This window comes from Sorex fumeus, unplaced genomic scaffold (assembly GCF_029834395.1).
Source record: "Sorex fumeus unplaced genomic scaffold, SorFum_2.1 ptg000037l, whole genome shotgun sequence".
Classification (NCBI taxonomy): Eukaryota; Metazoa; Chordata; class Mammalia; order Eulipotyphla; family Soricidae; genus Sorex; species Sorex fumeus.
Genome location: NW_026606094.1, coordinates 71,470,696 through 71,495,584, shown reverse-complemented (window position 1 = coordinate 71,495,584; position 24,889 = coordinate 71,470,696). Strand labels below are relative to the sequence as shown.

General features: G+C 41.8%; 1 protein-coding gene across 2 annotated transcripts in view; it reads right to left on the bottom strand.

Moving 5' to 3' along the window:
• CHN2 (chimerin 2) overlaps positions 1-24,889 on the bottom strand; it is a 344,324-nt gene that overhangs the window by 40,732 nt on the left and 278,703 nt on the right. For both annotated transcript variants that reach the window (XM_056117938.1, XM_056117939.1), the window contains one exon: positions 3,206-3,283. In XM_056117938.1, the coding sequence (XP_055973913.1) occupies positions 3,206-3,283 (78 nt within the window). The remainder of the gene's footprint in view (positions 1-3,205; positions 3,284-24,889) is intronic.

Here is a 24,889-nt window from a genome sequence, read left to right as displayed (position 1 = left end):
AAGACATAACCATAAAGTTAGTAGAAATAATAACAACATGAAGTAGAAAAATTCCACGCAGAGGGCACGGGCCCTCTCCTGCCAAAGATAACCAGAGAATGAGTTGTCTTTCTTTGCTTAGGTCATTAGTGTGCTACTAAAAGTCCTCTGCTATATTTATAGCACAGACCTGCTTTAAGAAGTTTCTTCCAGAGACCACACAGTTTCCACTTCAAGTTGGCTGGGAGTGAGGAAAGGGTTGGTTGTGGATGGAAGGGCCATGAATGACAGAGGGAAACACCCCTCCAGCCCAGCCACTCGTTCTTAAGGATGGTGGCACCCGCAGTACCATTGAAAAGCTACTATCAACTGAGACAGCTACTTGAGAGTCTGCTATGTCTCAGAGCTGTCTATTTAAAACATAGAATAAAAATGCTCTGTCTGGATCCTGTGTTCCTCTCTGACAGTTTGTCTGTTCTCTGTCTTGCTTTATTTCAACAGCTGTAAGTTCAAGGAGAGCAAACTAAATAGACTGTCTTTTTTTAAGTCAGTATTTAAGGAGCTATTGGTGTTTCCCAATGATACTCAAAAATAGCATGCTACTAGCATTAGTAATGGAAGAAATAAATTTGACTATCTTTTTGGTTTTAATGTCTTCATTTAGGAGTCCAAGATCAAAATGGCTAAAATCAAATTGGCAATTATCAATCAACTCAATAGCCAAGAGTAGATTTCTTCACTAAAGCTGAGACACTGTTTTATTTAGAGTAAAGCCATCCAATGCAAAGACATAGCTCCACAGGGCATAATTCCAATGGTTAACTTTAATATTGACAGACTGGAATTTGCAAAAGGAAGAAAAAGAATGTCTATGTTCTAGAGGATGCAATGAGGTCATGAAATTTACTTATAAATGGATGGACTTGGAGAGTATCATGCTGAGTTGAAATGAGTCAGAAGCAGAGGACAGATAGAGTATGACTGCATTCATTTATGGGATATAAAAAATATAGTAGAGACTAATGTCCAAGGCCAGGGAAAACAGGATCAGAAGAACTGGTCAATGGTTGGAAGCTACCACAAGTGTGTGTGTGTGTGTGTGTGTGTGTGTGTGTGCGCGCGTGTGCATGCGCAGGGCAGAGGGCAATTAAGGTAGAGAAGGGACCACTGACAACAATAGTTAGAAATGATTATTCTGGACAAGAACTGAGTGTTGACACTAAGTAAAGGTATATATGGATATATATATATATATATATATACAAATACATATATAATAACCTTCCAGCATCTGTATTGCAAACCATAATGCCAAGAAGGAAAGAGAGAAAGAGAGAAAAGAGAAAGAGAGAAGAAAGAAGAAAAAAAAAGATGCAACCATAGGATACAAGGAATCAAGAGTTTTGCTGAAAGCCTGAAAAATACTTTCTTATAACATCACAAGGGTCAGAACAAAAACAGGAAAGAATAAATCCACAAAGACTTTGTTATGCTTCAAATCAGGCCTGTCACAACATAGTGATGAGAGAAATAGGAAGAATATTGGCCTATATAATGCATTTCTTCATCCTAATGCTAAATATGGAAGTGAACTGAATAATTCCATTCCTTGGTTCAATTATAGCATGCAAATGTCGGGCCCCTTGCTTTCCAAAAACAGACCACACTTAAATGAACATATATTTAATAGACACACATTTGTCCTTGAATGTGTGCAAAGCAAGAGAATAAATAGGCATTGCTGCTTGCCTCTGACAAAAGGTCTCTCTAGTTCCAACAGTCACTTGGATCACTGGCCCTTCAGGGAAGTCACTGGATGATCTTTAAGACCAAAACCACACAGGCAACATATTCCCTTTAATCTCAGGTTATTTTTTAAGAGTAGGGGATGTTGTTTTGGAATGGTATCAAGTATTTCATGGATTTATTCCTGGATGCAGAGGGACATCATTTCACTTTTGTTGTTGCTGTAAATATTTAATAATATCTTAAGGTATCTCTTTTCTCGGGGGATAGGGGTTTGTCCACCTCTGGCTGTAATCAGGGTTTATTCCTGGCTCTGTGCTTAGGGTCACTCCTGGCAGGTCTTGGGAGGACAATATGTAGTTCCAATCATTTCATTCTTAACTTTATCTTGAACCAATGTAGTAACACATAAAGTCCACACACAATAATGAAATTTTCTTTCCTGAGTCCTACTGGACTAAAGCAACAAAATAAAAATAAAACCAATGGCCTGGACTCTAATTTGTATGGAATGAATACTGCAATAATATTCACTAGATATAAGAGCCGACACAGTTTTTTAACTGTTCTGCTTGTTCTGCGGGCATGTTTAAGGCTGTAGCACACAATTCCCTTCAAAGTATATCAAGTCCTGACTATGTTGGTTCAGATGTCTCAAATTAACAGTGAAAAGAGTAAGACTGTATTTGTTGCTTCTGCAGCTCTTTTTTCCCTGAATTTTTAACTTCCAAATTGTCCCCCATTTCCTTCTCCTTTCCTCTGATTCCTGCACTTAATAGCATATCGCAAACCTGGCCACTTGGCCTGGTAATCTCACCAGCAGCCCTTCCTAGGAAATGCAGGAAGACATAAGTTTGGGCTGATGGGCTCTTCTGACCAGTGCTGGTCTGAAACTCGAGAGCAGCATTTCAAGTTTCTAAACAAATACACAGAAAACCCACTTACACTCCCACCAGCCTTCCCTATCTTTTTGTTTGGTCTGGTGAGCAGGATCAAGGCTTCCAGGGGGGCCTGCCTGCCCCCAGAGCACAAACAAAAGCTTCTGGAGGGGATGCCCAGTCATCCTTTGCTTTCACAGCTGTCAACACATAAACCAGAGTAGTTAGCATCACTGAAAACAAAAGACTGAACACAAAATGAGAAATGGGCAACTCCTCCCCTACTCCTGCTACTCTGAGTGGAAAAGTCCAGCTGGACAATCACCAGAAGATTCTCTTTCTGCCTCATATTGGACTTTCTAAGGTTTCCCTTCACTGCACACAGGGAACTCAGAGGAGACGAGCCAGTTGTCCAGAACTGAGTTAACATACCGAGGAATGAGAATCAAGCAAATTTCTTTCTGAGACTCCGGTCTGACGAGATACAAAGCATGTAGCTGAATGTGGAAAGCAGAGGGACTTGCTATATCACACAGCACAGAGAACAGACAGGAACTTTCAACTCCCTCCCCACCTGCCCTCCTATTGCAGAGGCAGCTTACCTTAAAGTTGTGCATCTTCTCATAGTTGAAGTGGTTGTCATTTGGCGTGAGGGCGGCCCTTCGGACCAGGGACGAGATCTGTGGACAGGCAAAGAGTTTGAGAGGGGGCCAAAAAAAGGCACCTTCGACTCCCACCTTCACACCCAGGGCCACGGCCAGCAGCTCCTGGCGTTTTCTGCCTAGCTTTGACTTCCGAACCACAGAGCACTTTTTCTCATTTTCCAGCCACATTTCCTGGGAGAACATAGTGCCTGCACCCCGTCCTCTTCTTCAGTTCCCCGGCAGTGCCTGAGGAGCTCTAGAGTGCTGTCAGGTTTTTCGAACTGCAGCTAAAGTTAGGCAACAGATTTAAGGCAGCTGCGTCCTGTCTGCAAAGGCCTGGGGCATGTGACCTGGAAGGGCTCGTTTGAGTGATGGAGGGGGACTCTGCATCTGAATAAGGCCGGGCCTGTCTGGTGCTGTTTCTTAAGGCCAATGTGTGCCTGGAACAATAGCACACATTCATGTGCAAGGCAACCCCCAGAAGCTGCATCCAATCAATGGAGGAGGCAGAGGCAGGGAGCATTATCCTTCCAGCCACAAAACACTGCAAAGTCCTCTCCTAGTTGCAGGCACACACACATCTCTCTCTCTCTCTCTCTCTCTCTCTCTCTCTCTCTCTCTCTCTCTCTCTCTCTCTCTCTCTCACACACACACACACACACACACACACACGCACAAATTAGCTTAATACACACCAATGTGCTCCATTCTCTCTCTCACACTCACCCCACACCCACCCACACACCCCAATTAGCTAGATGCTCAAAGCCTGAGGCTGCTTCCAATTATTCTGGGGCTCTGAGTCTTATTCTTGGCTGAATTCCAGCAGATTAAACCTTTAAATCCTGGTGGTTGTTTAATCTTAGAGGGATAAAGTCCCAGTGTCTTCTTTAAAAAAAAAAAAAATCTGTCCCAGCACTTGAAAGCTTAATTTTTATTCTCATGCATGCATTAAATTCTAACAGTCTGAACGCTGAATGGGGCATGGGAGAGAGGAGAACATTTCAGCTGCGAATTCTGAAAGCATTTTCAAGCAAGAGGCAGGATGTCACCCTCTAGGATCCTCTTAAGTCTTTCATTGTTCTCTGAAACCCAAACTCCCAACCCTCACTGACAAGACAATATTCTGTAACTAGTGTCAAAATGTCACTTGTTTTTTTCCTTTTACTTAAAAAAATTTGCTTTTCTTTTAAATAAACACTCCTGACCTCCCTTTGAGACCCCTTGATTTACAATGCTGTTAATGAAAGCGTTTCATACGCACAAAGTTCCCCCACCACTGTCCCCAAAATCCATGTCCTACCACTTTCCTTAGTAAGCTCAGCTCTATATGCCATCTCTCAGGGTCTGTTGCCTTTGGCCGTTTGCTAGTCCCTAACTGCGTTTCTTTATATCTCACATATGAGGGAGATCATCCCAGTCCGTGTGTCCCTCTCCTGACTAACCTCACTCAGTATGATGCCCTCTAATTCCATCGAGGTAGTGGCACCTCGCACGATTTCATCTTTTATCGTAACTGACCAGTATTCTATTGTGTTTATAGACTCATTTCTTTATCCAGTCCTCTATTCTTGGGTTATTTCACACTTGGGTTATTTCCAAATCTTGCTTATTGTGAATAGTGCTGCAATGTGCGTAGGAGTACAAATGCCCTCCTAAAATAGTGGCTTGGGGCTCTTGGGTCAGATGCCAAGAAGTGGACCTGGAAGGGTTACATGGAAGCTTAGTTATAGACCATTGACCAATTAAACAGAAGCAAACATAAACAAATGGATTACATTAAATTCTGCACTCCAAAAGAAAAGATTACTAAAATAAAAAGACACCCCGCAGACTGGGACAAAATATTTGCCTACCACTCATCTGATAAAGCCAAGATATATAAAGCATTTGTAGAGCCTAAGAACAACATCCATCAAAATATGGAAAGGGGATGGATAAACACTCAAAAGCATACACATAATAATAGATATATGAAAAAAATGCTCTTCATCACCTATTATCAGGGAAAGGCAAACAGAACACCTTTACTATTCATTCCACTCATGACCAAGTCTAATGGCCTTTTCTTAAAAACACTGCTGAATGGCCTTCCTTTGGACCAGGGTGTTTTTAGTTCCAGGTCTCTTCATTCACAGAAGTGAAGAAATAATGTTTGGAGTGTGCTGATCTATTGGCAAAATTTCATGCCATTATGCCCAGCAGCAGTAAAAGCAATGCTTTTGAACTAGGAAGCAAAACAGCTGGACCATTATACAGACAGATGGTCCAGGAGTCGCCTCCTGCTCAGTACTGAGATAAGGTTCCACCTTCCACCCTCCCCCCCACCCCCCAAGTATCATGGAGGAAGAAAGCTCTTTTCTCTTTGTAATCCCTCAGTTCTGGCAAGCCTTCCAGGTTCCAAAGTACATTTTCCCATTTCATCCTGAATCATCAACATTCAATAATGACTGGAACTGCCAGCTATAATATTGAACACTGTAACTCACATCGTGTCAGACAATGATCGGAATGTGTCCAGTGCATTTAGTTGATATTCTGCTCATATGGGGCGGGGGGGGTTGTGGGTAAGGCACTAGTTTTTCATGAGGCCAACCCAGGTTTAATCCCCAGCATCCCATATGGTCCCCTAAGCACCATCAGGAATGATAGTGATTCCTGAGTGCAGAGCCAGGAGTAACCCTTGAGCATCACCCAATGTGACTCCCAAACCAAAACCAAACAAAAGAACACCCAATTCAGCTCTTATGTATAAGACTTTTATCCCACTGCTTTGATGCACTTAAGGCACCGAAAGGTAAAGTAGTATGTTCAAAGGCATGCAATTGGTTTAAATGGAAATGCCAGAAGAGGAATGCAAAACATCAGTGTTCAGCTCCTGTGCTTCTGAATGCCAAGTAAGCAGACAGTGCCACAACCTCTGTAGAATCCAGAAAAATTCTGTCTGGAACATTCCCCCTCTTTCCCTACCAGCCCACAATAACTCAGTAGTCTGGTTCCTTTAGAACACCTTATACACAGCTGGACATCAGTCTCCCTGATCAGTCAACACCCACATCTGCTCAGAACATGTCAGTGATTCTCTATATAGTTGTAGAGAAACCAGGTCCTGCATGCATTGCAGGGTTTCACAAGCTCGTGCTAATCTATCTAACTGATTTTATTGCCCCTTTTTGACCTCTTACAGATAGTCTAGAAATGTCTTCCTGGACATACTCAGTTCCTCACCTTAGTGTCCTATTAGATCTTTTAAAAACATTTCTGCATCATCTCACTATATCTATATTTTCACCTACCTTCATAGTCTAATTCAGATGCCACCCTCTACACAAAGATTTCTCTAGTTTACAAAAAGGTTTTTCAGTGAAACAAACTCGTCTGAAATACCATCATGTTTTCTCTTCACTTTTATTACTGCATGGATCAGAGTATCAAGTAAGAGTCCTCAGCATAGTAGGGGCAGAATAAATGCAAGTTGCTAGAATTTGTACATGTAACTGGAGCGATAGCACAGCAGGTAGGGCGTTTGCTTTGCACACGGCCAACCCAGGTTCAATTTCTCCATCCCTCTCGGAGCCCTGCTGCATTGGCAGAGCCTGGCAAGCTCTCTGTGGTGTATTCAATATGCCAAAAACAATAACAAGTCTCACAATGGGGACATTAGTGGTGCCCACTCGAGCAAATCAATGAACAACCACACTAAAACCTCAGGTTCTGTGTTCAAGATGAACTCAATCAGATTTTTACACAATCTGGTAGATTCCTTTTCGTTGCTTATTCCTAAAGGACTCTGCCATTCATAGCAACTAAGAGAAAGTCTTGGCATAATCCTCGGCCGAGAGTCCTAAAGACAGATAAAATAAAGGTCCCGTCCTAAACCTTCACTGCTAGCAAATCCAGGGACTTCTAGATGATGAGTCATTTTGTGTATGAAGACACCATAATTTAAACTAGGCTCGTTATGTGGATATAGGATTTTAGAAAAGGATAGAGCTAACTCCTGAAATGGAAACTATGCTAAAGGGAATCTCCTTTTCCTTTTGGTATAATGGGTATGTCCTCTTGTGTCTGTGCTTCTACTTATAACAAGTAATTTGTATTTCTATTTGTGACTGCGATTCCCTTTTCAGATATGTATTCAATAGAATTGACTCAAACACAAGACACATTCAGACTTGTGGAAGAACTGCGCCCTGTTTACTTAAGATGCATCTTTACAAGTAACTACATGTAATAGCATATGAAGGAATATTATTGTGAGTAGTTCAGATGACCCCAGATCACCCTTCTTTTAAAAGTCACAAAAGTCTCATGGTAAAACGTTTTTTGTTTTTTTTTTTGTATATCATAAGGCTGTTCTGTACCCATGTTCCTCCAGGAGAGCCCCTGGTTTATTTCGTTCTCCCCACATCTAATACACATTCTTTCTACACAGTGGATGCTTAATAATTTTGCTGAAAGTTTTTATCTAATGAAGGTTTCTGACCTATTTTTTATTAATGTATTTGTTAGATGAAGCACATTTTTATCCTTGAATCAGGACCTTCTGTCTCTCTGACTCTGGACATCTTGGGACTGGATAATTCTTTGTTGCAAGATACTGTCCTGGACATTTAGATGTTTAGTGGTATCCTAGCATCTACTCATTAAATGCAATAGAACCTCCAATTATGACCATTTAAAACTCTCTTCAGATACTGCCAAATATATTCTAGGAGGCAAAACTGCCTTCACCTGAGAATACCACAGGCAAAGTGTTAGATAAATAACAGATATCTAAAGCTTTCTCACTCTGTGCCAGTTCTTGGACTCAGTACTCTGCTAATAATAATTTTTTCATATTTTAGGTCTATGAGGTGTTATAATTGTCCCCTTTCAGTGAAGAGAAAATGGGAACTGAGAATGTTTAGTGAGTTATCCAAGGTCATACAGTAATTGGCTGTGCTAAGAAAGCTAGACTAGATCTCTCCTTTACCCAGCCCAATAACAAGTTACTTTATTATTGTAATAAAACATAGGTAACAGAAAATTTCTCATTTTTAGTCATTTTAGAGTACACAATTCAACAGCAATTAAATATCATTTAGTATCTTCCAATGTTCTCTAACCATCACCCCATACAGTTCCAGGACATTTCTATCACGCAGAATGAAATTCTCTGTCTCCAAGTAGTCACGAACCATCCCCTTGCTTGGATTTGCTTACTGTGGAAATTTCATGTAAATACGTAAAGTAAAGTAAAGTAAAGGCCCTCCCGTTGATCATCGATTTGCTCGAGCAGGCCCAGTAACATCTCCATTGGAGACTTTGTTGTTACTGTGTCTGGCATATCGAATACGTCACGGGGAGCTTGCCAGGCTCTGCCATGCGGGCGAGATACTCTCGGTAGCTTGCCGGGCTCTCCGAGAGGGGCGAAGGAATCGAACTCGGGTCGGCCATGTTGGCTGCGTGCAAGGCAGACGCCCTACCCACTGTGCTATCGCTCCAGCCCTCATGTAAATAGCATTGTACAAATACGGTCTTTTTGTATCTGAATCTGGCTTCTGTCACTTCCCATGTCTGAGTTCCTCCAAGCTCTCCTACTGTACTTTTTTAATATTGAATCATATTGCACTCGTGACTATGCTACATTTTGTTTACTATGTTACATTTTATTTAATATATTAATTGTTGTATACCAAATTATTTTCACCTTTTGACACACCCATAAGCTATTATACCTGCAGTTATTTTCATCTTTTGGCTAATGAGAATAGTCACTGCTAATGTCTCCTCTTCCTCCTCCTATTCCACATCCTCCTCTTCCTCTTCCTCCTTGGCTGGGGATCAAATCCAAGGCCTCACACATGCAAGGCAAGTGCTCAGCTGCTGAGCCACATTTCCAGCCCTAAGAACACTGTCCAAATTCTAATTTGAAGATTTGTTTTCATTTCATCAGGGCTACATTAAATCTATGCTTTTAGCCACTCTCTAAACTGCTGTGCATCCAAATACTGTTCACATTTAAAAATAACCAGCCGTGAGTGCTGGAATGACTCTCACCCCACTGTCAGTGGCTCGCGGATGGTGTTCCCCAGTCTGGGTTTTCAAGTGGAGACAGTGGCCAAACAGACACTTCTTAAGCTACTTCTGGAAGTAGGTGGCACTATAAATAAATGTGAAAGCCGCTCACCACTTCCCTTTTCCTTTTTTCATAATCATGGCTGGGATTCTATTTTCTAGGCCCGCTCACTGTTCTTTATTTTCCTCTATGATTAGGATCCTGGACCCACGAAGGAATCAGGCAGTGGAAAGTCTCAGATGAGGACAGAGAGGTGAGGCCAGAGGGGAGACGTGGGAAGGTGAGACCCTTTGGGACCCGGGAGAAAAGATGGGAGAAAGAAGATCCTTTAATCGTAATAACCTGGCATCACCGGCCCAGAGAGGGTCTCAAAAGTGACAGTCACTGGTCCCTTCTCTACTGTGCCCTGAGCAGGCCCCCGCCATCTGCTATCTCTGTGGCCCCTATTTTCTCTGCTGACCACAGCTTCCCACATCATTAGGGATGATTTCTAAAAAGAGCGATTTCCTACCATCGAGGCAGTTCCACGTTAGGGTTCAAATAAATCACAGTGTCGCATTTTTCAGGTTTCATTGAAAATGTTCCTGTCCTTAGAGAGTCTTCCCTCCCCAGTTTCAGCTGGGACTTGTGCCACACACACCCCCCCCCGCCAGCCCTTCTCACTTCTCTGTCTCTGAGTCTAAAGCGGCCTCACGCTGTTGAAAGCCAGGCTATAGCCCTGCAACACACATACTCCTGCAGTTGCAGGCCTGGGCGGCCTATGGGAAATGAAAATCAGTATCAGTGATGCCGGCGAGGGTTCACAGGGAGACCTGCGGAACGGAGTGCTTATGGCTGTTTGAAGCACTTTTTGTCAGAGAAAACAAGCTGACAACATTTCAAAGATCTCAAGGACACTGACCCCAAACTGAAAGTTAACTAGGAGAGAAGGGAAGGAAAGGAGGAAGGAAAAAGGAAATATTATTCATCACAAAAATAATGAGAAATGACAAAAAACTTCAACATCCAGGAGAGGGGACAGCTAAATTAAACTGTGGTCCAAATATGGAATGTGATGTAATATTGAACTGATTGATGATTAAAATCACTTTAAGTGAGGAGAGAATGTTCTCTCATGTCATATGTTAGTAAGTAGTAGATCCTGTACTAAAAAATCATGAATTCCAATTTAGAACCAGATGTAGGTGTAAAACAGCAAGAGAAAATATGCCAAAATATCTCTAAATTGTTGGACACCAACCACAACAATGGCTTTTTCTGAAAGAGGAAATTTTAACTATGATTTTTAGCTTCCTCTTTTCTGTTCTTTTCTTTTTTAAGTTTCCTACAATGATTATATCCTGGTTCCAATATAAAAACTATAGTTAAAAAATTTACTTATATTTAGTGATAGGTTTAAGAGGGGGGGGATTTTATTATAAAATTGCAAGTATAGAAAAACCTTCATAAATATATTATGTACTAATTATAAGATAAAATAGAAGACATATAATGTACTGTACATAAGATTCAATCACCACTGTCCAGATAAAGAATTAACTTTTCTATATGCTCCTACAAACCCTAGTACTCTTCTTAATCTCATGTTCCTCATAGTCCCCCAAACTATCTACATTTGCTCTTTTAAAACGGTAGATTTTGAAAAGTGCATTATAAAACCATTAGCTCTGAAGGCCAGATCTCTAACTGAGAAGTAGCCTTTGAGCTGGTCTAATCTTAGCGTCTCTTCTGAAGGGGAAGTAAGCCAAGCTCAGAAAAGATCAATGAGGTGTCCCGACTCCATCACCTCCTCTCATTAGACACTTGACAATTGGATCTTGAACCAAATAGGGTGCACCTCAACCCCTGGAGGATGTGTCAGAGCACAGCTGCTGGCCCTCATTCCCAAGGGTTCTAGTGAGTGAGAGATCAGGCCAATGGAGCTGCAAGGTCCCAGGTGATGCTATTGATGCTGGCCCTAGAGTCCTGTGATTGGTGTTTTCTACGAGGCCAGGGATCTCACCTTGCCTGATAATGAAATCCTTTGGGAGAACAAGAAAACCAACCCACCCATCCACCAAAATCATATTTACACTCTACTTAAGATCAAATATCATTCACATTTCTGGAGATGGGTCTCAGAAAATCTTTCAGAATTTTCCAATGTATGTTTAGAAATGAAAGCCATTGCTCTGCTGGCCAGTGCTCCAGGGCTGGAGGATTGTTCGAGAATGTGGAAGTACAAAGAGGGTAAAGTCTGTGGAGTAAGTCCCCACTCCCACCCCACCCTCTGCCAAGGAATCAAAACTTTTCCAAAGTGTAATGTTTCTGTTCCAGCATCCCTCCTCCACCCCAGCCTCTGTCACATCATTTAAAACCTCTACTGTCTTGTAAACTAAAGACAAAAATCCATACCATGGAAAACACGTGTCTGTGGGGTCTGGCCTCTGCAACCTTTCCTGCCCCACTTCCCATCCCTTTCTTCCTGAGATCTTGAGGATTTGATACCATGATCTAGTTGTACTGTTTGAAATTATGACCTCTGGTCTCCACCAGGTTGCTGGCTTTATGAGATCAGCTACTGCAAGTTTGGATCACAATGAATGCTCTGGTAACACACACCAGGTCTAGCACCAATAGGTATCACTGAGTTTCACTGAAGGAATGTCTCCAGAAGAGACATGGAGGTTTTTTTTTGGTAACACCTGGCGATGCACAGGGGTTACTCTTGGCTCTGCACTCAGGAGTTACTCCTGGCGGTGCTCAGGGGACTACATGGGATGCTGGGCATCGAACCTGGGTCAGTCGCATGCAAGGCAAACGCCCTACCCGCTGTGCTATTGTTCCAGCCCCAAGAAGAGACATGGAGGTTAGAGGACCCTTGTAGAGGTTTGGAATAACCACTGGCCATTTGTCTAGTTAATTTAATCTTGTTGGTTTTCGATATAAAATGACAAGACCATGCTCTTCAGGTTGTACTTTTGACCAAAACTTGCACATTTTTGGTCTCAGAAAAGGGAAATGGAAATGGGGCCCCTTATACCAAGACTAGGCCCTTGGGGACACAGCCACATTTGGACTATACTAATATTTAGTTTATTCCATTTGGACTAAATTTGGACTAAAACTAATATCTAAGTTGCATTAGATATTGGTGGACGTTATCATCTCTTTGCTCTATGAGGAAAGTAGAGTGAGAGTCACTATTCTCATTTTTACAGGAAAAACACCACATGGCAGATATGTCCTGGGAAGAGAATCAGGATTCCTATGGACAGTTCTGGAAGGCTCTAGCAACTTGTGGAATGGAATTCAAGATGGTGGCTAACAAAAATCCATAATTCAAAACTCAAGGACACCCCATAGGCTTTTAAAATAGGGTCCTCTCCATAGTTTGTTGACTTGATTCCCACTTAATACCGTGATGCTAACACTAACTTGCTTCCGTGAGTTTCCTTGTATGAAAAAATTAGCACACCTGCTTCTGGTGGGGTAGATGGTTGGTTCTGGGGCCACACCTGGTGGTCCTCAGAGCCTGTATCTGAAGCACATCTATGTTTTCCCATGCTTCTACTTTCCTAGATGTTTACCGAAATGACTTCTGAGTGTAAAGTCAGTCACCCTTGTTTTTATTCCCATTAAGGATTCAGTTCACTTCCACCCATGTACATCTGAGGTACTGAGTGACTAAGAATGGGGTACTTATGGGGGTGGGGGGGATATTATCCATGGTGGTGGAAAATGGGCACTGGTGGAGGGATGGGTATCTGATCATTGTATAATCGAAACCCAAGCACAAAAAATTGTAAATCTACAACTGTACCTCATGGTGTTTCACTAATAAAAAAAACAAATAAATAAAACAAACAAAAAAAAACTGCCACAAAAAAAAAGAATGGGGTGCTTGTTACTTATCCAAAATTTCTTCAAAACATGAAATACTTTCCAGATCAGTGATATGCAATAAAACATTACAGGCACTTAATCATCCCAGAACTAGTATCAAATTTACTTTTTCCTTTATTTTCACTCTCTGTAGGTCAATCATAAGTAACTATTAATAATTTGATAACAGGTTATTGAATATAAGCTTACAACTTATTTTAGTGTCTAAAATCTTTCTTTTCTCCTTTTCTCTGTCCCTCTCTCTCATTACAGGGGACTGGTGATAAAGGAGCAGGAAGATTTTTATTATGAGTTTTGCCATGGCACCCGATGTATTTCTGCATTTCTATAGGTAGGCAAAAAAAAAAAGAAAAAAGTAATTTTTAAAAGTAGTTCACATTTGGGGGCTGGAGCGATAGCACAGCGGGTAGGGTGTTTGCCTTGCATTCAGCCAACATGGCCAACACAGGTTCGATTCCCAGCACCCCATATGGTCCCCTGAGCACCGCCAGGAGCAATTCCTGAGTGCATGAGCCAGGAGTAACCCCTGAGCATCGCCGGGTGTGACCCAAAAAGCAAAAAAAAAAAAAGTAGTCCACATTGTTGAAGCTAATCAAAAGAATCCTTTTATCAACGCCCCTAAGCCCAGGCAATTTATTCTCTGCACTATCTTCTTTTGTGCTTGTTCGATCTTCCTAAGAACTGCCCACTTGTATTTACTAGATTCTGTGCTTGTGGTTGTAAGTCCTGAAAGAGAAGAAAGACAAGATCCTGGGACCCACACACTCATTCCCATAATCGGCTGATGGAGAGAGCCCAGAGCATGGCCCAGTGATCACCTCTCCCCCAGGCAGCAGAGGGGACCTAGCTGGAGTCTTCCCATCCTGGCTTGGGGTGTCATGGCTCACCCGGCTGATTCCTGAAACTCCCAGTGACCTCCAAACCTGCTCTGGTCTGAGGCCGGGAGGTCGCCTTTCTGACGACTCAACAGACCCATCTGTCACGGCTGCCATGGTTCTGGGGCCAGATGGCCACTGTCCACAGGACACACAAAAGGGACAAAGGACCCAACTCCCTTCACTGCATCCCTATGCCCAATTTATTTCTCTTCATCTTCAACACTCAGCACCTGTGTGGTCTCCAAAAGACACCACATGACTTGCTTTGGAAGCAAGTAAATCTGCACAGCTGCCCAGGTTGGTTCATTATGCAATGCCTGAACTGCTGTCTGTCCTGCTGTTTTATAGACACTGTAGAGTCTGGGTGCATTACTGATGCTTCTCAGAGCCTGCCTAGGTGCAGAGACAAGACTCTCCATGTGATAAAGAATTTTTCATCTGAGAAGTTCACACTTTGGCAGCAGTGCTTGTGGGTTTCATTCTGTGAGTTTTTTTTTTTTGTGCGTGTGTGTGTGTGAAACATCATGAGGTACAGTTGTAGACTTACAAAATTTTGTGCTTGGGTTTCAGTTATACAATGATCAAGTACTCATCCCTCGTTCTGTGAGTTTTTGAGATGGAAAAAAATGAATTTTACATCGGGGGTAATAATCTTACTTTTTAAAAAATAAGATATTGAAAAATCAGGGTTATATTCTTTCAACGCTAAGCTTAAAAAGAATGGGCACAGGTTATTTCGAAAGGCTGGAGTGTTTGTCAGATCAGGCTGAATAACACACCTTATGATCATTTAGGTAAACTACTGTAAGATGAAACCCAAGTAATACAAATTTAAAGAGAAGCAGCAGTTAGGAACTTCCTAGCTACTGTTTTCCCTTTTGTCTGTTACTTCATAGTCTGGACTCGCCTCCTTTCCTTTCTAATCTCCAGGCTGTGATGTGGTTTTTCACCTCTGGACAAATGCCCCAAATGATTGCCTGAATAAAGGTAAAAGGTAAAGGCCCTCCCGTTGATCGTCGATTTGCTCGAGCGGGCCCAGTAACGTCTCCATTGGAGACTTTGTTGTTACTGTGTCTGGCATATCTAATACTCTCGGTAGCTTGGCGGGCTCTCTGATGCCTGAATAAAAACTACAAAAATGAAAAAAGAGAGAGAAAGATTCTCCTTTCTCTGTTTCCATCTCTCTTCTCTCTCTATCTTTGTCTCTCTCTGAATCTCTCATTCTCTTCCCCATGGGCCCCCCTCCCTGACATTGTCTGTCACAAAAGCCTCTGCCAGAAGCTATAAGTTTGATAAATTTCATGTTCTTGTCACACTGGAACAGGACAATTTTCAGAGCAGAATGTACTGCACAGAACCTGCATTTCTACCAGGTCCTTTGGTAGTTGATGCAAGGGTCAGTGAAGGTCCTTTATTAAAGAAAACAATCCAATCAGCCAGCTGTTTTCTCCAGACACACTGTCTGTTTGCAGATGACAGATGCCTCTTAAATAGTTTTTCAAATTTCCACAAATAAAAGTATCTCAGATCTCCAAATGAGCTTTTTACAGTGAACAACCCAGATAAGAAAGCTCTTGAGAGCATTCGGAACTGAGCAGTTGACACTGACTGGTCCAGTTCCTGGAGATACTTTAGACCTCAGTACTTTGGAAATGTGGATCCTTTTCTATTCTAAATGGGAATTTCCATTTGGCTCTGTGAGGGTTGATTGGGAGTTTTGAAAGGATCAAGTTGGACTTGACCTTTGTGTGTTGGAAAGAAGTATATGGCCTGTAGCTGCCTCCCAGATGGAGCATCAGAGTTTGTGTGACAATCTCTGTAGTTACTACCTGCGAGGAAGGAAGTCCATGCTGACATGTAACATGAAGGATCCAGAAACCTGGGTACATGTGCCATGGTCACATACAAATTGGCCTCAGTTCTATTTTAATGCAATATAATTATTCTTGGATATGTCTCAAATATTACCTTTTTTTCCTCCCTCCCTCCCTCCCTCCCTCCCTCCCTCCCTCCCTCCCTCCCTCCCTTTCCTCCCTCCCTCCCTCCTTCCTTCCTTCCTTCCTTCCTTCCTTCCTTCCTTCCTTCCTTCCCTCCTTCCTTCCGTCTATATTTACTAATCCCCTATTATATATCAGACACTGTATTAAGTCAGTAGGATAGCACGGTGAACAACTGAAACCTCTACCTTCTTGGAGAGCGGACAATAAATAAAACCTTAAAGCATATTATCTGCTGTTTTTGAAAGTGATAAAGCTATAAGGGAAAATTAAGCCAGAACTAGGATAAAGAGCAATGGAAAATAAGGATACAAAGCAGGATGGCCAGGAAAGACCTCATGTGGAGGCTGACATTAGAGCAAAGCCTGGCAGGAGGTGATAGGCTGTCCCTGTATCTGAAGGAAGAGCATTCCAGGCAGAGGACACAGCAAACGCAAAGCCTTGTGACAGAAGCATGATCAAGAGTGGTAAGAGTTCTGGGTAGTAGGAGCCAGAGCCTTACAGGAGAGGGCAAAGATTCTACTTCCATCAGGAGTGATGCAAGGAGCCAAAGGGAACTTGAGAAGGTCTGTGGTAAATACCTGAGTATTTCCAAGAAACCATTGCTTTTTCTGTAGTTCTGTGAACTACCAGAGGGCAGAGGGATAGTGGAACACCAGGGGAAAGTCTTTTGAGGTTGGGCTGAGATCAGGTGACCATATCCAGGTGGTGGGAGTGGTCAGATCCTGGTGCTCATACATTGACTAGGCAGCTGAACAGCCCCACCAACAATCCAGGGGGAGGTGATGGTGAGAACAGGCTTTCAGGAGTTTTCTTGTGTCCATGGACATTGCGGGGGTGGGACACAAAGTTAGAAGGAACAGAGCAGAGTCCTGAGTTCCAACTATTAGGTCAAGACATAGAACAAGAAGAACCAAAGAAAAGAGAAGGTAGTCTGTTCTCCTGGATATGAGTGAGATGATGGTCAGGGAAGGCTTCTAGGGCTGGAATTGTGGGGATTGAGGAAGGAGCACAGTATCTAGAGCCAGAAAGATACAGATCTTGGGAGCTCTGGGCAGGTGGCATGAACTTCAAAACAGATGGTTTAAGGAAGATGGGAGGCAAGTAAGTGAAAGAGAGTCCTGGAGAGTCGTGTGATGAAGTGTAAGAGGATGCAGCCAGAAAGGAGCGAACGATAGGAAACCAGAGAGACTGATCTGATGTTGGAGAGTGAAAGCCAGTGGGATTCTTTGCCCACCATAAAACCAGCAACTAGTGTATCAAAGTGTAACTCCCTCCTTTTGAGATTTGGAGTCATCTTCCAGGTCACTCAGAGGCCCACAGGCCCCCTCTGTGGTCAAACCAGGCAGTCTCAGCAGACTCTGCCTTCCTCTTCTTCCCCCAGGACTTAAATTCTGAGCCACTCTTCCTCCTGGCTTTTCCAGGCCATGTTCAGACATACTCAGGATAATGTCCTATTCTCTACCCAGTCTCTTAGTGAAAATAATAAAACATTATCCATGTGTGTGCTTGTGTTAATGTGTTATCTACATGGTCAGTGACTCCCAGGCACCAGGAATGGGGCTTACGTGTTAGAGCACAGACCTTGAATGTGCAAGGCCCCAGGTTTGGTCCCTCACACTGCATGGTCCACTGAATTGCAAGATGAAGCACTGCTAGAATGTCCCTCCTTAAAAATAGTCTCCACAAGTCCAGTTCAATTTGAGATGGATTTGGGATTGATTCTGCCTCTGTGAAGTGAGTAGCCAATTAGATGATGGCTGGTCCTCTGAGCTCACAAGCTAGTGGGGTCTCCCTCCACACCCTCAAGTTTCTACAAAGCATAACCCGAGGTCATGTTTGAACAAAGATGTTCTTTTGCAAAGCCATGCCTCTGCATAATACTCCCTATGATTTAGGGCTTATAAACTGTCCTTGGATCACATTGGCAGACAGTTAAGGGATGTCCCATTCCAATAGTACTGGGCAGAAGATATGCATTGACCACGGTCTCTAATCTGCAAATACTCCAACAGTCCAGTACTCCAATACTTCCCCTATTTTACAGATGAGGAAAGTGAGGCTAAGACAGATCTCCTTTAACTTGTATGACTAATCAGTGGGATCTGAACACAAGATTGGCCACCACCAATTCATGTTCTTAAATTTCATGTGATTCTACTTTTACATAGTTGCCCCCTAGTGGGGTGCTCCAGCCTAAGAAAGGACCCTGCATCCACATTTTGTCACCTTGTCTTATAGATGTGAAGAACAGGTAAGACAAGGTGACAAAGATGAATGTTCATAGATTCATAGATAAGGTTTGTAGATAAATGAATGTGTCTACTCCAATCCAATCCAATCCAATCCAATCCAATCCAATCCAATCCAATCCCCCATTCTACAAAGAGCAGGATGGGGAGTTAGTTGCCTAGGTTCTCACAGCTGGTTAGTAATGAAGTCAGGATGAAATGTGGGTTCAGGTAGATGCAAGGCCCAGTTCTCTTTGGCACGGTGTAACCACAGATTTGTCAATACAACATTCTCCCAACACACACACACACACACACACACACACACACACACACACATCAAACATAGGAAATAGGAAATTGCCAGGCAATATCCATTGTTAAAATCATCTCAGTAATTTGGTCATGTGTATCAAGTATTTCAAACTTAATATCCTTAAAGTCTCTGTAATTCAATTTCTAAGATTGAGCCATAAGAAATGATCCAAACTATAGAGAGGCATTCAAAGCAGCATTATTTCTAACATTAAATATGCTGCATGTTCACACAAGAAGAAATAGGTAAGTAAGGATGTCATGCAGCAATGAAGAATGAAGTTCAGGTGGAGTGTAAGTGTGATGTGCATAAATGCAGGCAGGGAAGCAGAATGTACAGCTGAACACATGAGTTGTGCTTGCATGAAAACCAGCATCCATCCTGAAGTCACAACTAAAAGATAGAACAATGTCACCTTTTTCCTTTCAAAGGTTCTTCAGTCATACCACTTTTACGATTGGAATAAGAAAAGGAAAGCAAACTTTTGTCCCAGAAAAAGAAAACCATTTTCCCAGTCCACTTCCATTTTGTTTCATATTAGGACTTTAACTCTAGAGAAAGAGGAGGTAAATTTTTTAAAAAAAATTTTTGTTAAGTAATTTTTTTTGTTAAGTCATCAGTTACAAAGTTGTCCCTGATTGCATTTCAGTCATACAATGTTCCAACACCTGTAAGTTTTAAACATAGCTGGAATCAAGATAAATCTAAAATATTAGAGTCTCCTCTGGCCTGGGAACTCTGCATGGAATAGCTAAAGTACTTCTCAAAAAAGCAATAAACAACTAGTTAAGGGCCATTAGTGGAAGTGAAAAACTCTTTATCTAACAGATAATAAGGAAGGATTCACTCTTTGCATAGTTCAAAAGATGTTATTTAATGGTCTCATTATAAATAAAAATACCTCCAAAGTGCAAATGAAAACATCATTTCATATTTGAAAAAACAAAGAAACCAATATGATTTAGATTAAGTCCCTAAAGAGATTTTAAGCTCAAGCCAAGGGAAATAAAAGTTTTAAAATAAATACACCAAGTAAAAATCACAAGCTAGCAGATGATAGAATAAAAATAAATGACATTGACAGCTCTTTTTCTAGATAAACTTGTTCAGATTCAGAAAATGACATCTTCACGTGTGGCATAGCCATGAAAATTTTAGCTTTTGTAGTACTTTCAATAATTATCTGACATAGTCCTTTTCAAGTTTTTCCAGGAAATTAAAAAAACAGAAACACTCCCAAACAGTTTCTGTGAGACACATATCACCCTGATACCAAAAGCAGACATAAACAACACAGAAAAAGAAAATTACAGGCCGATATCCCTGATGGACACAGATGCAAAGATCCTCAACAAAATGTTAGCAAATAGAATCCAACAACTCTTCAAAAAGATCATGCACCAGGCACGGGGGCAGGAAGGGGAAGGGTTGAGTTTCTTTCCCCCCTCCACCCCGAGCAGAGCCCCAGCAGCTGAGGATCTCCGGAACCAGCCACGGCAATGCTGGGACCATTCTCCACACGTCCGGACAGGCCTCATGCATGAAAGAACTGGCAGAGGAACCCAGGCATGCAGGTTCCCGGAGCTGAGGTCTCCAAGCCTACTCGGATTGGGACTGGGCCTTCTCCAACCAGACCCCCCATCTTCCAGTAGGTAGGCATCATACCCACCAGCTGCTGCCAACGCCAGGTTGGTCTCATCAACGGCCCAGACGCAGAGACTATAAAATCCAGCTCCGGAAGTGCGCGGCCGCATTCGCGGCCACGCAACATCTTATTAACTTATTTTTTCCTTTGGAGAACCTGGCAGGCTACCAAAAGTATCCTGCCTGCACGGCAGAGTCTGTCAAACTTCCCGTGTCGTACTCAATATGCCAAATACCAGTAACAATGATGAGTCTCATTCTCCTAATCCTGAAAGAGCATTGAAATGGCTCTTTTAAAATCTCAGGGCTAGGAAGGAGACGTTAGTGGTGCCTGCTTGAGGAAATCGATGAACAATAGGATGCTTGTAATCTTGTGATAGTCAAAGCTACCTACTACAAGCCCATAGCAAGCATTATCCTCAATGGGAAAAAATTAAAAGCCTTCCTCAAGATCAGGGACAAGACAAGCATGCCCACTCTTGCCACTTCTATTCAATATAATACTGGGAGTAGTAGCCATAGCAGTTAGGGAGGAAAAAGACATTAAGGGCATCCAGATAGGAAAGGAAGAAGTCGAGCCCTTACTATTTTCAGGTGACATGAACTATACTTAGAGAATCCTAAAGCCTTTACCAAGAAGCTCCTAGAAACGATAGATTTGTATAGTAAAGTCACAGGCTACAAAATCAATAGCCTAAAAGTCCTCAACTTTCCTATATGCGGATAATTAAAGAGAAGAAAGTGATAAAAAAACCCCCAAAATCTATTTCACTACCATGCCCCTGAAAATCAAGTAAGCTAAAGCAATTCCTTGGGGAAAAAAGAGGGGAGGCATCACCTTGCCCAACTTCAAACTGTACTACAAAGTGGTAATAATTAAAAGTACATGGTATTGAATAGAGACAGACCCTCAGGCCAGTGGAATAGGGCTGAATTTCCTGACACACCCTCAAATACATGATCATTTAATCTTTGATAAGGGATCAAGAAATAAGAATTGGAGCAAGGAATGCCTCTTAAACAATTGATGCTGGCAAAACTGGACAGCTGGATGCAAAAATTAGGCTCAGACCTATTATCTAACACCATGCACAAAAGTCAGATAAAAATGGATTAAAGACCTAAATATCAGACCAGAACCCGTAAGGAACACAGAAGAAAAGGCAGGCAATACTGCCACAATAATTGAAACAAAAGGTACTTTCAAAGATGAAGCACCACTGACCAAGCAAGTGGAAGCAAAGATAAACAAATGGAACTACTTTAGACTAAGAAGCTTCTGCACCTCAAAAGAAATAGTGACCAAGATACAAAGACAGCCTACAGAATGGGAAAGGTTATTCACCCAATACCTTTTGGATTAGGGGTAAATATCAAGGATATACAAAACACTCGTTGGACTCCACAAGAAAAAACATCCAACCCCATTAGAAAATGGGGCAATGAAATGAACAGAAACTTTCTCAAAGAAGAAATTTGAATGGTCAAAAGGCACATGAAAAAATGTGCTTCATTGTTAATCATCAGGGAGATTGAGATTAAAACAACAATGAGATATCATCTCACACCACAGAGACTTGCAACACTTTCAAAAGTACACGAGCAACCAGGGTTGGCACAGATGTGGGGAGAAAGGGACTCTCCTTAATTGTTGGTATAAATGCCAGCTGGTTCAGCCTTTTTGGAAAATGATATGGGAATTCCTCAAAAAACTGAAATTGAGCTCCCATTTGACCTGGCAATACCACTTCTGAGAATATACTCTGGAGGCCAAAAAACATACAGCAGAAACACCATCTGCACTCCTATGTTATGTTCATTGAAGCACTATTCACAATAGCCAGAATCTGGAAACAACCAGAGTGCCTGACAACAGATGAATGGATAAAAAAAACTATGGCACATCTACACAATGGAATACTATGCAGCTATTAGGAAAAATGAAGTCATCATATTTGGCTATAAATGGATGGACATGGAGAGTATCACACTGAGTGAAATAAGTCAGAAGGAAAGGGACAGATATAGAATGACTGCATTTATTTGTGATATCTATCTATCTATCTATCTATCTATCTATCTATCTATCTATCTATATACATTTCTCTACCACATGGTGCAAAATATTAGAAAGAACTCTGGGCTTCAGTGGCTTGGAGGGAATTTCTGGTACAACCCTGCCCAGTTGGGCCACAGTGCCCCAGGTCACTTGTTTTGCCTCTTTGTGCTTCATTTCTTCCCAATCATAGTAAGTACCTTGGAGATGATCCAAGTGCAATTTAAGTTGTAAGTTATAAATTGCTCACATCTACGCTTGGCATAATTTCATATGTATGTATGCATATATAATTTAATGAATAAATTAATTTTAATGATTATGCGGGTGATGCTTTTAAAGTAAGATCTAATTTTAGGAAGGCATTGTCAACTAGGTTTAATGGAGATTACTATTGTCCTAGAGACAGGGACAAATTCTTATATGCCACTACATACACACACACACACATATATGTATATACATATACTTTACACTTTATATATTTTGTATATTCTGTATATTTATGCTTTATATATACTTTATATATGTATATATAGAGAAAAAGTTCATTTACATTTATCAGAATCAGCAGAGAGCTAAGTATAAGGGAAAGTATTTTATTTTATTATTATTTTTTATCAGGTTATTGGTTTTCTATTTTATTGAATTGCCAGGAGATAAACACAGTTGCAAAGCTGTTCATGGATGGGTTTCCATCATACAGTGTTCCAATACCCATCTCTACACTTTGTACATTTCCCACCACCGATATGCCCAGTTTTTCTCCAGCCACCGCCCTTACCCCCCAGGCTGCCTCTATGGCAGGTACATTTTTCTCTTTCTCTTTCTCTCTCACTCTCCTTTTGGGCAAGTTTGCAACTGAAGGGTTATCATATTTTTTCCTTTACCTACATTCAGCACGTAGTTCTTATTTAGAGTGATTACTTTCAACTCTCCTTAGACTGGCCCCTTCTCTATCCTAACTGCCTTCTCCCCTAGAACTTGAGGCAGGCTTGAGGGAAAGTATTTTAATGTCAGAGGGCAGTTGTTCAGACACATGTGACAGACCAGTTAAGGAGGTTGCCTAAGATGTGTAAGTGCTGCAAAAGCAGCCTTTTCCCTTGAAGTACTTGGATCTTAGAAAATTTTAAAAACTAAGGAGAGTGTATTTTGGGGTGTGGATTTATCAAAAACGAACAAATAACAACAGAAAGGAAGAAGTTGAACTCCATGGAGATGGCAGCCCGGCTCCAGCCAGGTTGCAGGCTCCACGCTGCACTCAGGGAAGAGCTCTCAGACCTGAGGATATGCAGCGACCAGCAGCAGAGCACCCTAGGAACGTCTGAATAGGATCAAAATGTCCACTCTTCACTTCCTGACTTAGAACACCTGGACGGGTGTTGGCAGCAGATGGAGCTCTTTGCTCCTGTGATAGAACAGTTTTCTGAAGAATTACAGAGCAGATGGACCGCATCTACAAACAAGCCATCAGCTACTTCCAGGAGTCCCAGGCCATCCTTGGTCAATCATATTAACCATTTTCAAAGCTGGTTACACTCAACACCAAGTATGATATTTTAGATTTAGACTTACAAGTGGTTTTTGGATAACATAGGCATGTTTTGTCCTAACTCACTTCTGTAACATCTACTTAGGTTTCAAGCTGGTGTTTCTTAAAATATGTTACTGCCAGTTTTTTCTGTAACAAAATTCATTTATAAAACTTAAATTTTTATACCTTCTTTGGAGAACAGTCATTTTCATGACTAGAATTATCAGCATGTTCTAAACAATAAGCATGTAAGGTTTCTGAATATCTAGCAGCATAAGTATTTGGGAAATTAATACTTGATACTTAACCTGAGGATGGCTTTGAGAATTAAAACAATCCAGTTTGTAGTGCCCAGAACACAAGTGTTCAGCCTACATCAACTATGGTTGTATTTGATAATGACTCCTCTTTACATAACCTAAGGTTATGGTTCTCTATTCTATCCTGAATGGATCCCACATAACATGACTGGTTCTGCTAATTGGTCCTGGGCAAGGTTGTGGGAGCAGAGCTGGTCATCATGTATTCTTTCTTTCTCATGCAGCAAGCAAGTCAGAGTAAATGGAGGAAGAACATGCGGCAATTCAAATGCAGGGTGGCAGGACATGGCTGGTGGCCGAAAGTGCACTTTGGATATAGGTTTCAGACAAATGGGGCAGGAAGGCACCACCTGTGGGTGCTCAGTCCCCGAAGAACCTGGGCACAGTGTCACTGGTTCTTGTGGATCCCTTGGTGTCGCTATGATGTCTCACTGGAAAGAGTCCAGGGTGTCACCTGAACCTCAGCATTCCTCATCTGACCTCTCAGGCCTCTGGTGCCAGTTAGTCTGAAGTCCCAAGATCTCAGACTCTTCGTACCAGGGTATGGCATCCACCTACCTTGTTTTCCCCAACCTCAGTGGATAAGAAATGGTCTCTTAGCCCCAAATGACTTGTCTAAAACAATCTGAATCCACAGAATCTCTCCATGTGTATGTTACCCCAAGTCTTCCCAGAAAACTGCTACACTCTGGAAAAAGCACAAAAACTAAATGCCAAGGC